This window comes from Sebastes fasciatus, chromosome 18 (assembly GCF_043250625.1).
Source record: "Sebastes fasciatus isolate fSebFas1 chromosome 18, fSebFas1.pri, whole genome shotgun sequence".
Lineage (NCBI taxonomy): Eukaryota > Metazoa > Chordata > Actinopteri > Perciformes > Sebastidae > Sebastes > Sebastes fasciatus.
The window spans coordinates 13,714,128-13,728,929 of NC_133812.1; the positions used below are offsets into that span (position 1 = coordinate 13,714,128).

A 14,802-nucleotide genomic window follows, 5' to 3' on the forward strand; every position below is an offset into this window, starting at 1 on the left:
TTTTCTCGACCCATAAAGGAACACTTGATCCTTCAGTTTATTAGGAAAAAAAATATATAACTAAACTAGAATTACCAGTCAAGATGCAGTTTACATCCATGTCTGTCCAAAATTTCATCACTTCATCATTTATCCTGTTAGACATTTGTGTGAAATTGTCAGAATTAGCATATGAATTATTGAGTTATGGACAAAAATGTGTTTTGTGAGGTCACAGTGACCTTTGACCACCAAATTCTAATCAGTTCATCCTTGAGTCCAAGTGGATGTTTGTGCCAAATTTGAAGAAATTCACTCAAGGCGTTCCTGAGATATCACGAGAATGGGACGGACGTGTGGTTTCAAAATGACCTTGACCTTTGACCACCAAAATCTAGTCAGGTCATCCTTGAAGAAATTCCCACCAGGCGTTCCTGAGAGATCAAGTTCACGAGAATGGACCGGACAGATGTACAGTGGTACGAACGGACAGACGGTGGACACCACGAAAACATAATGCCGCCGGCCACGGCTGTCACTGGCTCGGAAACACCAAATTTGGAAGATACATGGTTTTCTCTGGACTGGACAGGAAGGATATGAAAAATTTGAATCTGAAAAGTAACTAAAGCTGTCAGAATGTAGTGGAGTAGAAAGTACAACACCTGCATCTGAGATGAAATGGAGATGTATACAACTGCATAAAATGGAAATACTCAAGTAAAGTACAAGTACCTCAAATTTGTACTGAAATACAATACTTAGTCATATTACACCACTACCCGAATAGCAGATGAACACCACGACACTTTTAACCAAGAAGTACAAAGTTTATAGGTCTATTTAATAGCTGTTCTTAAAGGTCCCATATTATAAAAAAAGTGAGATTTTCATGTTTTTTATTATAAAGCAGGCTTAAGTCCTGTATAAATACTGTGAAAGTATCAAAACGCTCAATCCACAGGGAAATACACACAGCCCGTATTCAGAAACTCTGCATTTGAAACAAGCTGTGAGGATTTCTGCCCATTTGTGATGTCACAAATATACAATATTTAGACCCTTTACACAGATTTAAACAAACATTCTAAACGTGTCCCAGTTTATTACTGGTTGCAGTGTACGTGAATGTCATCAGCTGAAAGGAAGTAAAACATGGACCCAAGCTGTTGCCTAGCAACGCAATTCTGTTGCAATTTCGTCGCAAATCTGTCAAAATGCGCTAAAATGGAGCGTTTCAGACAGAGGGTAAATACGGGCATATTCAGGCCGACAGTATGAGGAAAATAAAGATTTTTTTGAACATTAAATCATGTAAACATGTTCTAGTATAAACACAAAATACAATTATGAACCTGAAAATGAGCATAATATGGGACCTTTAAGTGTAAAAGCTCCATCCAGTGTGATGCATCAGGCTGTTGTTGCTAGATAGAGGGGATGGAGGTTTACCTGAGCAGGTCTCATCTATCCAGCTTCCATGAATCACTAGCACACAATCAGATATTGTTCCCTCTGATGACCAAAGTGTGCACTATACACTCTTTATCTGAGCCTCAGAAATGTTCACATTATCTGTCCTTCTCCTGCAAGCAACAAACTCAGCTGTTTCCCTTTGCCATGCACACCCATCGTGCACGACGGTGTGGGGTTACTCAAGGGCAAAGGGTTGCAACATTACAACAGGAGGAGGAGGAGGAGGAGGAGGAGTTCCCAAAACCGGGCGACACCATTGGCTTGGCCCGGTGGAGGGATGCTGCTGCTCTCCAAGCAGGGTGGATGGCAGGAAGGCAGCTTTCAAGTACGGCAAACGATGAGGACAGCCACCTGCGAGGGCTTGTGTTTGTTCCTGTAAACAATGACGAACACGGTAAGACTTGCCGTGACTTGATCATGCACAACAATACTTGCATATTGCATCCTTTCAGACCGCCTTGTTCACCTGTGTGCACACTATAGTATAGGCTATAGGCTACGAGTTATAAAAGTTCACATTATTAAGTATGCAACAGCAAAATACATCTCTGTGCTGTTTGTTTGTTGTAAGTCTGCAAGCTGAGGCATGTAATGTAGCTGTAAATAGTGCATAGAGTTGTCCAACAGCTGAGGCAATAAGCTGCTGAACCTTTGGCTTACTTGGAAACATATTTTAGTATCTTATGTTGATTAATAGGTCTCTGGTACCAAATCAACATTAGTGGGTCATAGTACAAAACTGCAGATAAGGAGTCTGTGGTAACTAGATAAAGAGCTTCATGGACTCCTGGGGGGTTTAAAGGTCTCCTTCAGTGCACATGTTTTAAAACATATAGAAATTTAAATTTTTAAGATGATGTATGATGAATGTGAAAACAGCCATCTAGTTTCAAACATACATAATTCTGCACAGTTAAAGGTCATTTTTGAGTGGAAGGGGACTATGAAATTGTCTATATATTGTATATTTGTGACATCACAAAGTTACAGAAATTCTTACAGCTTGTTGGAAAACAAATAGTTTGTTACACATTGTGTGTTTTTGTGTTGGCCCTATTTAATTAAATTTGCAAACTTTTTTTTTTTACAACCTTTAAAAATGAGTCGTTATGCATTTTTATTGTGGAATATTTTGTATCGTTAATATAACAGATGTGACTATAGGGCGTGGAAGGAGACGAATCAAAAGATGGTTTTCCAGCAAATAAGCTCTCAGCAGAAGGCAATTAGTGGGTATAATTGTCTTCTGCAGGAACTAATAAATGCTGGAAAACAATTTTTTGAGTCGTCTCTTTCCATGCCCTATCCACATCTGTTATATTAACATAGAAACATTTGGTGTTATGTGCCGCTGGGTTGCTATTTGTTCCCTCGGCAGCTAGTAACCTCCCAAAAATGTATTTCATTTTCTCTTTCTCTTTCTCTTTCTTTCCCCTCACATATCTGAGTCACACCCAGGACACCCTACGGCAGATCAGCCATGTTTCTGTGTTTCTAGTCTATTAAAAGATGTCATACATCAAACTTAAAGGTCCCATACTGTAAAAAGTACGATTTTCATGTCTTTTATATTATAAAGCAGGTTTAAGTGCTATATAAATACTGTGATAGTAACGCTTAATCCATGGAGAAATACAGACAGCCCGTATTCAGAAACTGTGCCTTTCAAACAAGCCGTCAGGATTTCTGTCCTTTTGTGATGTCACAAATCTACAATGTATAGATCATTTCACAGTTTTCAAATTGCGTTGCTAGGCAACAGCTTGGCTCCATGTTTACTTCCTGTCCGCTGATGCTGATGTCATTCGCATACACTGCAACCGTAAATGAACTGGAACACATTTACAGTGTTTACGTTTAAAACTATGAAATCTTCTATATATTGTATATTTGTGACTTCACAAAGTTACAGAAATTCTGACAGCTTGTTTTAAGGCACAGTTTCTGAATACGAGCTGTGTGTATTTCTCCATGGATTGAGCGTTTTGACACTTTCACAGTATTGATATAGCACTTATACAGTACCTGCTTTAGAATAAAAGAAGACATGAAAATCTCACTTTTTATAATATAGGACATTTAAATTGAATGCCTTTAACATAAGCATGGCTTCCACCTCCAGTATAGGGATTCAGGCAGAGCAGGTCTGGGAAATGAGGATGAATTCGTGGATATATTGGAGGAGAGGAGGCGCAGCAGCGATCTTGGCTATGCCCTCAGGACATTCAGCCCCAGCCCTTACAACGGAGTCCCATCTTGCTCCTCAGCCGACCTCAACAAAGCCGTGCTGGAGTCCCAGTATCTACGCTACATTGCCAAGGAGGTGGGATGGTGTGATTTTGAAAAGACGTAACAAAGAAGTTATACACTATTGCTTCATCAAATATGGAGTCAGTCCTTTCCCTGCATTCCCCCTTCAGATCGCCACGGAGACGGGGTCATCGCTGGAGGAGGTAAGAGAGGAGGCTTGTGGGATTTTGGAGGAAATGTCTCAAAACCTGCAACTGGGTCCCATTAGGCTGATGGCCTACATACTCACCAAGGTGATAAAGAGACTCTTCACCAGCATCTACGTCAACATGGAAGGACTCAACGCGGTCAGGACCAAATTACTAATCAATATTGTGTTAAGAATAACAGCACATTGCAAAATATACACCACTTTCAAAGACTGTAACAAGTGTTGCTTCCTATACCACTGCATTCCAAGAGGCCGCTACTGATACAGTATTTCTCTGTTTTCTGTCCCTTGCAGCTCCAACAAGCTATTCAGGAGAATCCTGTGATCCTGATGCCCAATCACAGGAGCTATGTGGACTTCTTGGTTATCTCCTACATCATGTTCACCTACGACATCCCAATGCCGGTTATTGCTGCAGGAATTCGCAAGTCTCTATTTGAATTTAAAACAACAGAATAGTATAGATAATATGGAGTTACATTACAACACCTCTGCTTTAAAACGGTATAATATGTAACAGTTGTCGGTTGCTGTTTGTAAACACCCGGCATTCGAAGTTGGCCCCCTCCTCCTCGGCTCAGCGAGCGAGCTATAGAGTGAATGAAGAGAGGGAGCGGCGTTAGTGAGAACAAAGCAGTGAATCAGAGAAATAATATATTCTTGCTGAAGCCCAGAAATGTCCAGAGTAAAGCAAAATAATAAGAAAAGAGAAAATCCAGGGAGAGGGCAGAATCTCTGCAGATGCAGACACCACCACACACTTCGAGTGGGGCATAAGTGACGATTGAGAGGGATCATTTTTGTAGCAGTCTATACATTGTTTTTTAAAAATTTCCTAGGCTGGACGATATATTAAGGTAATATCATATCTCGATAACAATACATATCAGGATATAGCATGTTTTCTGGTAATTCAATAAATAGTCTATGTGAAATATATACCCACATGGTAAAGCTTATTTTTGGATAATCCTGTGTGAATTAAATACTTGAAAAATGAAAAGTACTGAGTATTTTCTCATTTTATTAAGAACTTTAGGGCAAAAAAAACAGCTTCAAGTGTAATTATAGAGAAAAAAATAAATAAATATAAGCTTCGCCTGTATCTCATCTAAACAAGGGGAAACCAAATGTAATAGGAATCAAAAATAGCTGATAAATGCATTTTTACAGGACAGGTGGCAGACATTAAGGCCATAATAATTTATACATACATACTGTAGAGAGTAGTTTTTTGTACTGGTTTTAGACCTGCTTTGTTTACATTCGGTGTCACTGCATTGTACAATTAATGGACATGTAGTGTGATAGCGTCAAACATTCCTAAATGATGTAAACATTTTCATGACGCTCACTTCTCTCTCTCTCTCTCTCCACTGTAAAGGTCTTGCAGGGATGAAGATGATCGGAGAGATAGTGCGTCGCTCGGGAGCTTTCTTTATCCGACGTGCCATTGGCTCGGACAAACTGTACTGGGCGGTGCTGTCAGAATATGTCAAAACCATTGTCAAGGTAAGACATAATCTGCTGCGTCAACCTAACTCAAGCTGTCATACACTCTTTTGGAAATGGCTTCAGCTCGTTCAAGTATTCCTCGATCCATATTTGGCCATATATCAGCTGCTGTATTTGACCCTCTGTAAAAAGTGTTTTACAACTGTTTAATGTGTTTTCTGTAGAAAGGATTTGCTCCTATGGAGTTTTATGTTGAAGGCCTGCGGAGTCGCACACTGAAGTCCCTGATTCCCAAGTTAGGTAAGTGCTATGTCAGCACTTTGTGTGTGTCCCAGGGTGAGAAAGTGTCAGAAAGGAGGCATTGCGGCATAGTGTTGCTTGATAATAGACCTTACAGATAGTCTTTTCTCCATCCATTTCATGTGTCTGCAGGTATGATGCACATGGTGCTGGAGCCCTACTTTAAAGGCGAGGTGTATGACATCACGTTGGTCCCCATCAGCATCAGCTACGACCGAGTGCTGGAGGAGTCGCTGCTTGCCCACGAGTTACTGGGTATCCCCAAACCCAAAGAAAGCACCACGGTACGTCCTGGTCACATGACTCGCTTCAACTAACAGTTCAAAAATCAACTCATTCGCATCATCAGCATTCACTGCCATGTAAACTGTTTATAGTGAATGTTAACTGGGTTCAGGTGCCACATCACTCCAGCCTTTCTCTGAATCCTTTTGAACATATAATTGTGTTTTTTACAGTATGTAAAAGTACAGGTAAACAAATGCATATATTGTATTTGCAAACAACATGATTTTGTCTCTAACCTCACTGACTCATTAGTGCAGGTCAGAAGTGTTCATGTATGAATAAAGCTGATTACGTTCATGCTCGTGATTCACTCCCAGCCTACATGGCTCTTTCTCTACAGGGTCTGCTGAAGGCTAGCAAAGTGCTCGGGGAAGATTACGGCAGCATGCATGTGAACTTTGGCCGTCCCATGTCAGTCCGGCATTTGTGTCAGGGCAAGATAAACCGCGGCCAGTACAACCTCGTACCTAGGTAGGAAATAGGTAATTTTTTGTACAGTCTAAACTCCTCTTTAAGTCAATATAAACCCTCCAAATTTCTAGAAACATTACCAAAGACCCTTTCTTCATGCCCCTTCCCTCCCCTTTCTATCTATTCACAGAGATCTTCCCCAGAAGCCCAGCGCAGAGGCTCAGGCCTGTGTGAGTTGGCTGGCTCATCTGGTGGTACGAATCCAAGAGGAGGGTTCTCTGATCAGCCCTTGGTCTCTGATGGCGTGCCTGTTGCTGCAGGCTCCGACCACAGTCCTAACAGAGGAGGGCCTGCCGTGGCATCAGCTTACAGAAAAAACCCTCTGGCTCAGGAAGCTGGCGCGTGACTTTGGGGCTCGCCTGCACTGGCCCGGTGGGTGGAGGAGATAGACGGATTTTTATACATTTGCTGGATGTTGGAAATGTTGTATATGTTTTAATTCAATTTTGGTGATCGAGATAAGTGCTCTTCTCTCAGTGGGCCTTTTGAGGAGCTTTATTCTTACATCCCTTGAATGACCAGTAGGTGGCATTGTGCACATAGCACTACGAGTGAACCAGACAAAGTTAATGCAGAAAAGTAAGTAAGTGTGATCTGTCAGCGTCTCACCTCAGGATACTAAAGGCACGGTCAACCCGGTCTGAGGTAGATCAGACAGATTAGATGAATGGGAGTTGGCACAAGCGTTCAGATTCACTTAGGAGATCTTCAGTGGATTAATGCACTTTAAGTAACTTATCCTAAGAGGACTGATCTGTGTCACTTTACAGGTCTTGTGTGTGTTCAAATACACACATGCAGGCACATAAACACACACATACAAGTATATTACACAACCCTCTTTAACTCCAAACTACCCCTTGAATAAAGTTAATCGTTTTCTCCAGGACAAGTTACCGACCTGGATGTGATGTCATCCAGCGTGGATCTTCATCGCACCGTAGTGCACCGTAAATCGGGGCGTGTCTTCCTGGTTCGGGAGGAAGAGCGCGAGAGGAAACATCCAATCAGCCCAGAGGAGGATGTGGTCAGGACGGCGGCGGCGTTGCTGATGATGGCTTCCTATAGGAATCAGTCTATGCATGTGTTTGTGCGTCCCGCCCTGCTTGCGACAGCCATGCACGTCACAAAGACAGCACAGAGAGGTGAGGGTTAAGCAAGATATATATATCTCAACAAACGCGCCACGACATTTTCTCATATATATATATATTTGCTTCATCGTGATCCACCGTTCTGTTCACAGACGAGCTCTTCGCCTTCTTTTGCTTCCTACGAGACGTCTTCTCCAACGAATTCATCTTCGTCCCTGAAAAGTCGTCTCAGGTAACAACAGTTTCCTTCGGGCATCTCAGGACAAAGAGCAAGGAGGACTCTTGTCCTGTTAAAGCGTGGTAATACATGTGTAGCGCAAACATGATCACGGCTCTGCTTCTGAGAAACATGGGCATGTTCAGGATCAGGAAAGGTTTTGAGTCTAAAAGAGTCAAGCATTTTGTTGGTTTGTTCTTGATATTGTGTGCATCTGCCTGTTAATATCTGTCTCTCCATTAATCAGGACTTTGAGGAGGCATGCTTCCTCCTGAGGAAATGTGGAGCCGCCCACATCAGTGAACAGGAAGTGACAGCGTCAGACACGTCAGACGGGCTGGAGGTGTTATCCTTCCTGCGGGCACTTCTACAACCCTTCATAGACTCTTATCAGGTCCTTTTGACTTTTGCCTCCTCTGAACTCACTATTCACATGTTGCAGACGGGGCCGAAGCCACCACTGAGGGCACTGAGGTCATGACCTCTGTATCTGTAGCTTACATCATACAGTTGAACAGTTTTCACATATTTTTATGCTCATTTAAATATTTAATTTTGAGTACTTTAAGTTAACAAAAATGAATGAATAAACACAAATACATAATTGAGAATAAAACTGTTATTCCTGGTATTGCAGAGCAGGCATTGAAACAGACCATGTTGGAAAATAAATGATTAATGTATTTTATAGGGCTGTAATTTCCCAATAATTTTCCAAAAAGTTACCTGGAAATAAATATTTAAGTGTACTAATTATATAGAAAATAGAGATAAAGTTATGAGACAGTTATTTTAACTAGAGTCTGGTTTATAAGTAGTTGTTGACTGCTCTGTTTAAATATAATCAATAATGTATTATATAAATATAATTGATCTGTTATAACCCAATAATTAAAGTATAAAAATTCCAAATATTGAATAAAAGAGATGTTAGATTATTTCCTTCCTAGTGCTCGATAAATCCGGTATTAACAATGTTTGTTTCTTTAAACATTAAATTAATATCGTAAATATACCCATCTGTATAGTGATGTTTTGAATGTGATTAGAGACACTCCCTCTAATGAAAAACATGCGATGATGCTGGAAGTGAAAGTCTCGCACTCGCCGATTATATATATATACCAGGTTTACACACAACCTTGTCAATCTTTACTGTAGTAGACAGTGCATTAAAAGTTACTAATTTAGGCTCTGACTACAATTACAATATTTGATTTTATATAGTAAAAATAAGTTTATGTCCTTTTGTTTGATCAGGTGTGTTTTTATGTCCAGGTGATGTTCAGGTACCTCTGTGAAGACGGAGTTCACGTGTTCGCCGAGAAACAGTTCCTACCTGCTGTGCGAAATCTGGCTACAAAGCTCATCCTCTCAGGTGAAACAGAAAGTGACATCTGACCTCTAGAAACAATCTCCAGCTGTTAAACTAAATGGTTCCCCATCATTATGTCTGTGTGTTTCAGGTGAGCTTCACACCTATGAAGCCCTTTCGTCCGACATGCAAAAGAACGTTCTGTCGGCCCTGCGGAGACTCGAGACTGTCACCAAGTTGAGGGCGTGAGTAACGAGATTAGCCCCTGCAAATCTGTTTGGTTTTAAGCTCATCTTCTGTTGTGGTTGAGAAGCTGTCTGTGTTTCTGATGCCAAAGCTATACCCGTTAAGTCCGTTTTCTCATCACAGGTCTGAGCAGAATGAATACAGGGTGAACAAAGCAGTTGTCAGAAGAATCGATGACGTACTTTGTGAGTCACACTTCAAATACAACTGATTTTATGATAAAGATGAACATTTTGATCTTGTTTTTCCTTGCTGCCTTTAAAATACGTTGACTTAAATGTCCTCGCCATGTGTTTAAGATTTGTTTTTTTGCCCTTGCTTGTGTTTACCCCACCGACCGACAGCAGCTTGAGGGATTTCTTTTCTGTTCCTCTCTCACTGTAGCCGGGAAAATCCCTCCCCAGATGCTCCAGTCTACACCTGACGCAAAACTTTAGCCTCCATTGGAACAGATCCATCTTCAGTATCAGCTCACAGTCCTGTTAACCCCTACTTGACCGTCTCCACCTCTTCTTCCACCCGTGCCTTTATGCAGCTGTCGGCAGAACTGCTGCACTTTAAAGCTAGAGTTGGTAATGTTGAGAAACTGGCAAGCAATGAAAGTAGCTGGCAGCACTGTAGCTCCAAAAGTCGCTAAATCTAGCGAGAAAGTTGGCAACACTGACAGTCCGTCCGTCCGTCAGAAAACAAAACTGTGAAAACAAGGCGTCAGGCCTCCCTCCAAAGCCACTCCCCCAAAATTCAAAATGAACGTAAACATATAATGAACGTAAAGAACGAACTCTATCACGAAATGATAGGATGGGCATATTACAGTCCTGCGACAGCCACAGATATCGGATTTTTTTTGTCAGCACATTTGTTTTATTGATTGCCGTTTTTGCCAAATATTAACAAATAAAAACAAAAAAAATGTTTTCAAAGAACATTACCAACCCTAGCTTTAACTCTGCACTCTGTGCACTCAGACAAAACACTTAATATCCTGGATGCCAGCAGTGGCCAGACTTAACCTTGGCAGCGTTCCACACTTTGCTACCTCCCCCTCTCCGTGTCCTCGTTGTCATCCCGTACAGATCCGAGAGGGCTAAGATAAAGCTACGAAGACCTGAAGGTGACAAAAGGGCGACAGTATTGCTGATTTTGTTTGATGGCTGTAATCAGAATTAGTCGATCAAGAAAGGTATGACTGATGCACTGGCGATGCCTGTACATCTGAACTATAACTGTATTTTAATCAGTTGCATTGTGTTAGTATGTTTTTTGTCCTATACATGTTGATTGACAAAGCTGGCATATGTCTAATTGAGGAGAATGAACAATAGAGCCCTTTAAAATGATTGCTGGCATAGAAAGTGCAATTAGATAATAATCACTGAATTATGACACTTGATTGTATGTAAATGAATGTACCAATAATGTCAAATACCATAACCCATCAAAGATTTGTTTGAGACATTTATTTTAACTTCTTTACATCTTAATAAATGTAAAACAAAGGTAACAAAATGCACCATAGATTCTTCATTTTCACACTTAAAAAGGGACTGCTTGTAACTTTTTACACGTATAAATCTACCGGGTCGGGATCCCATACGCGCTCGCGTGTGGCCGGAGTCTCTCCTCCTCTGCCTGCTTGTCTTCACTCACACACCGCGCGCGTTCTCGCTGTCTCGCTCCCCCTATAGACGTGCATGAGCGCTCACTACACACTGCAGAAGAGTTAGTTTAGCTCTGAGAATATCTAGTGAATGTACAGTGGACGTTTGTGCACAAATAACTGCTGCAGCTCCTCCAGAGGCTTCCCTTGTCTTGTGAAGTGACGGGGCTCCGCAGCAAGAAACGTTATCGTCTCCAACCGGGTGCCGGTGTCTCCCTGCGGGTGCAGTCGAGAGGCAGGACAAGCCAATACTAGGATCAGCAATGATTCATGGAGAGACCTTCGTCTGGTCAGCTAACATTACTGCCAAGCAGGTGAAATATAGAGTGATATTGTGGTTTTAGCTGACGTGCGTCGCCTCACGGTTTTGAGCGATGCTCGTTCATGTCTATGTAGAGCGAGCAAGCGCGAGCCCGACGCTGACTTTCGTTGACTTAACGGCCACAGGTGTCGCTGTTAACAAGCATTTCTGAAAGTTACAAATAGTCCCTTTGAATATATTCTGTTTGTACTATAAAACCAGAGGTCAAAGTTCAACCTTCTGTCATCTGCAAACCAAATCAACACCTGCACCAGTTAGCAGTTAGAAGAAGGCCTCTTAATGTGCCAATTTCACCGGTATATTGTTTTTTACATGGAATAAAACTTATCTATACACAGGTGGAACGTCAACTTTGATGCGTAAAGCGCTCACAGGGTCTTGACAAAACACCGAGATGTATTCCAGCACCTTAGAATTTAGCTTTTTCTCGCCCTCATTGGCTCGGTGGCGCTCCTTGTCCCATCGATCCTTCTCGCCGTTCATTTGGGAGAACAGGTTGACCTGGATGGTGCGCAGCGTGGCCGCCAGCACGTAGAACCCACCCTGCATCATGTGCGAGAAGGCGGCGCCCACGCTCAGGGCCGCGCCCATCAGGTTGGGCACCGTCTCGCACACCACGCACATGCCCTCCAGGAAGTGCAGTGTGCCTTTCTTGGCCAGGGGCTGGCCCTGGTGGAGGTAGCCACCTTGGCGCTCGGGGATCTGCTGGGCATGGTTGACCAGGTATCTGGTGCAGTCGGCGAAGTGGGTTGCGGCCCTGCGCAGCGGGAGCAGGGCCAGGTACAGGTGGCATGTGGCTTTGGTCAGCGCGTGGAAGAGCAGCCGCAGCTCAAGCACGGCGTTGCCTGGAGATAAGAGAGGGTAACGGGGTCACAGCCTGAGTCTAATCTAAACAGCCCGGCGGCTAATGTCAGCAACCATTTACAAACAGCGTCTGCCACTGGATTAAAGTGTCCATCATGGAGCCATGTGGGCAAGCGGGTATCACCTGAGCACGCGAAAGCAGGGTGGCTTTGTGACAAATATCACAAATCCTTTAAAGGTCCCATATTGTGCTCATTTTCAGGTTCATACTTGTAGTTTGTGTTTCTACTAGAACATGTTTACATGCTGTAATGCTAAAAAAAACAACTTTGTTTTCCTCATACGGTCTGCGTGAATATGCCTGTATTTACCCTCCGTCTGAAACGCTCCGTTTTAGCACATTTTGACCGAATTGCAACAGAATTGCATTGCTAGGCACCTTAAACTTTAACTTGTTGTAATTTTGTTGTATTTTTGAGCAATCTCTGGCACAAGAATATCCTTCGGGATTAATAAAGTTCTATCTTATCTTATCTTATCTTATTGGCGTAGCAGGCTTTAAAGGTCCCATATTATGCTCATTTTCAGGATCATGTTTGTATTTTGGGATTCTACTAGAACATGTTTACATGCGTTAATGTTAAAAAAAAACTTTATTTTCCTCTTACCATCAGCCTGAATATGCCTGTATTTACCCTCTGTCTGAAACGCTCCGTTTTAGCATATTTTGACGGAATTGCAACAGAATCGCGTTGCTGGGCAACAGCTTGGGTCCATGTGTACTTCCTGTCAGCTGATGTCATTCACATACACTGCAACCAGGAATAAACTGGGACACGTTTAGAATTTGTTACGTTTAAAACCGTGTAATGGTCTAAATATTGTACATTTGTGACATCACAAATGGGCAGCTTGTTTCAAATGCAGAGTTTCTGAATACGGGCTTTGTGTATTTCCCTGTGGATTGAGTGTTTCGATACTTTCACAGTATTTATATAGGACTTAAGCCTGCTTTATAATAAAAAAAAACATGAAAATCTCAATTTTGTTTATAATATGGGACCTTTAAGTCTGCAATAGAGCCTTAAAATTATGTTTCCTTTTATTGCAGTTTTTTGAGAATTATGTTGGCTATTGACCTGTACTTATTATCTGTACCTAAGGTCCGCACAGAACTAGGTAAGATGGCCTTTAGCTATTCCTGCTCCCTTTTCCTGGAATACACTGCAAGCTAAGTTGAAACTGGGAAATCTGATTACTTTTGATGAATTTAAAACATTATTGAAAGACCTAGAAGCAGAGTCAATCTGTCTGGAGCTGTCTGTGTTTCTGAATATTTTCACTTTAACGTGGCTTGATTTTAATTTGTTTTGTATGATATTAGGCTATGTATTTATTTTGCATTTGTTTTATGTTGTGTGGCGTCTGAAACTTTAATGTATGTTTAAATGCTGCTGTCTTGGCCAGGTCTCTCTTTGGCAAAAGAGATTCTTAATCTCCTAGTTAAATAAAGGTTAAATAAATAAAATAAGCATAATAATTGTTTTGAAAATGCCAAAGAAAGAGATCTTTTAAAAATGTCATCACAGCAACTTGTTTTAAGAGAAACACCTTTTCAACCTACTAAGACAGGCCTTCTCTACACAGCATAAGTCCATGACATGCACTGCTACACTTGCAGCAGCGTTTATTCTAGTCAATGGGCTCAATTTGGGAAACGTGCGTAAAAGGTGCGTTCAATGAAAATAATGTCCTGATTTCCTGATCTATGATGTCCCAGTACACCATCCTTTGCTTTTGGGCAACTGTCTGATAATCAATTCTTAGCAAAAGTGCAAGCTAAGTACATTAATGTTTTTACCCAGAAAGAAATATATGCAGTGTGCACCCTACTAAACATTTTACGCAGAGAGATAAATAGTCGTATTTCTTATGCTGTGAAATATATGATAGCTGTTTTCCTGTCTTACGGTGCCACATTTCCAGTTCCTGCAAATCTTCCAAATCTCCACTATCTAAATATTCACTCTTACCGTCTATAAAGCAGCAAATCCAGAGCAGGGCAATAATCGCTGCCAACGAAGTCCACCAATCCATGTGGTCTCTCCACTGTCCCGGACTCGGCAACGAAAAAACGAGAAAGAAAGCAGTCAAAAAAAAAAACCAAGCCCTGTCTCTTTACGCAGCTAATACCTGAAACATTAAGTAGTCACATTCTCCGCAGGTGTCGGAGCGCTGTAACACCTTCTTAGTGCACCTGAGGTGTCGACAGGCGCATTAGGAGCAACAGACTACAACTCTTGAATTTACTGCCACCTTGTAGTGCCTCACAGAAATGGACTCTTCTTTTGCTTCAGTGGAGAATCAAACAGTTGCAATCAAGGATTTACTTCAAACAAGGGTAATAAAAAAGTACATTATTTCCCTCCTGCTTATAGTTCTATATCATGGGCCATTTTTGATCCTCTCTCTTGTTCACTTCTGATCTCTTTGAATATAATTGATTGGATGTCAATCCTGCTTTTTACCGAACTGATGGTTTCTAATTTCTAGAGGATACCCTAATAGTTCCCAGTGTGTCCAAATAGAACCATCATGGGTTTACTAAGGCTGGATAAACTCTGCGACCAAGTTTTGTCTAGACACACGTGAGTGCCAGACAAGGTGGGAGCTTTCACCTTGCCTGAAATAGATATTTGCAGTTGTTGCTAATT

At 41.6% G+C, this 14,802-nt stretch overlaps 2 protein-coding genes across 8 annotated transcripts in view; one reads left to right on the forward strand and one right to left on the reverse strand.

The window, feature by feature from the left end:
• The window catches only part of itsn2a (intersectin 2a), a 347,088-nt gene that overhangs the window by 284,009 nt on the left and 48,277 nt on the right, over positions 1 to 14,802 (reverse strand). The gene's annotated exons all lie outside the window — the stretch shown is intronic.
• On the forward strand, positions 1,695 to 10,811 carry gnpat2 (glyceronephosphate O-acyltransferase 2). Its single transcript, XM_074615673.1, has 16 exons — positions 1,695 to 1,849; positions 3,578 to 3,778; positions 3,876 to 4,052; positions 4,211 to 4,340; positions 5,301 to 5,428; positions 5,596 to 5,671; positions 5,804 to 5,955; positions 6,300 to 6,430; positions 6,561 to 6,802; positions 7,318 to 7,575; positions 7,677 to 7,756; positions 7,989 to 8,135; positions 9,020 to 9,119; positions 9,208 to 9,301; positions 9,426 to 9,487; positions 9,687 to 10,811. Exons 1-16 carry the CDS (start codon positions 1,838 to 1,840, stop codon positions 9,737 to 9,739), a joined length of 2,043 nt encoding a protein of 680 aa, XP_074471774.1. The 5' UTR covers positions 1,695 to 1,837; the 3' UTR covers positions 9,740 to 10,811.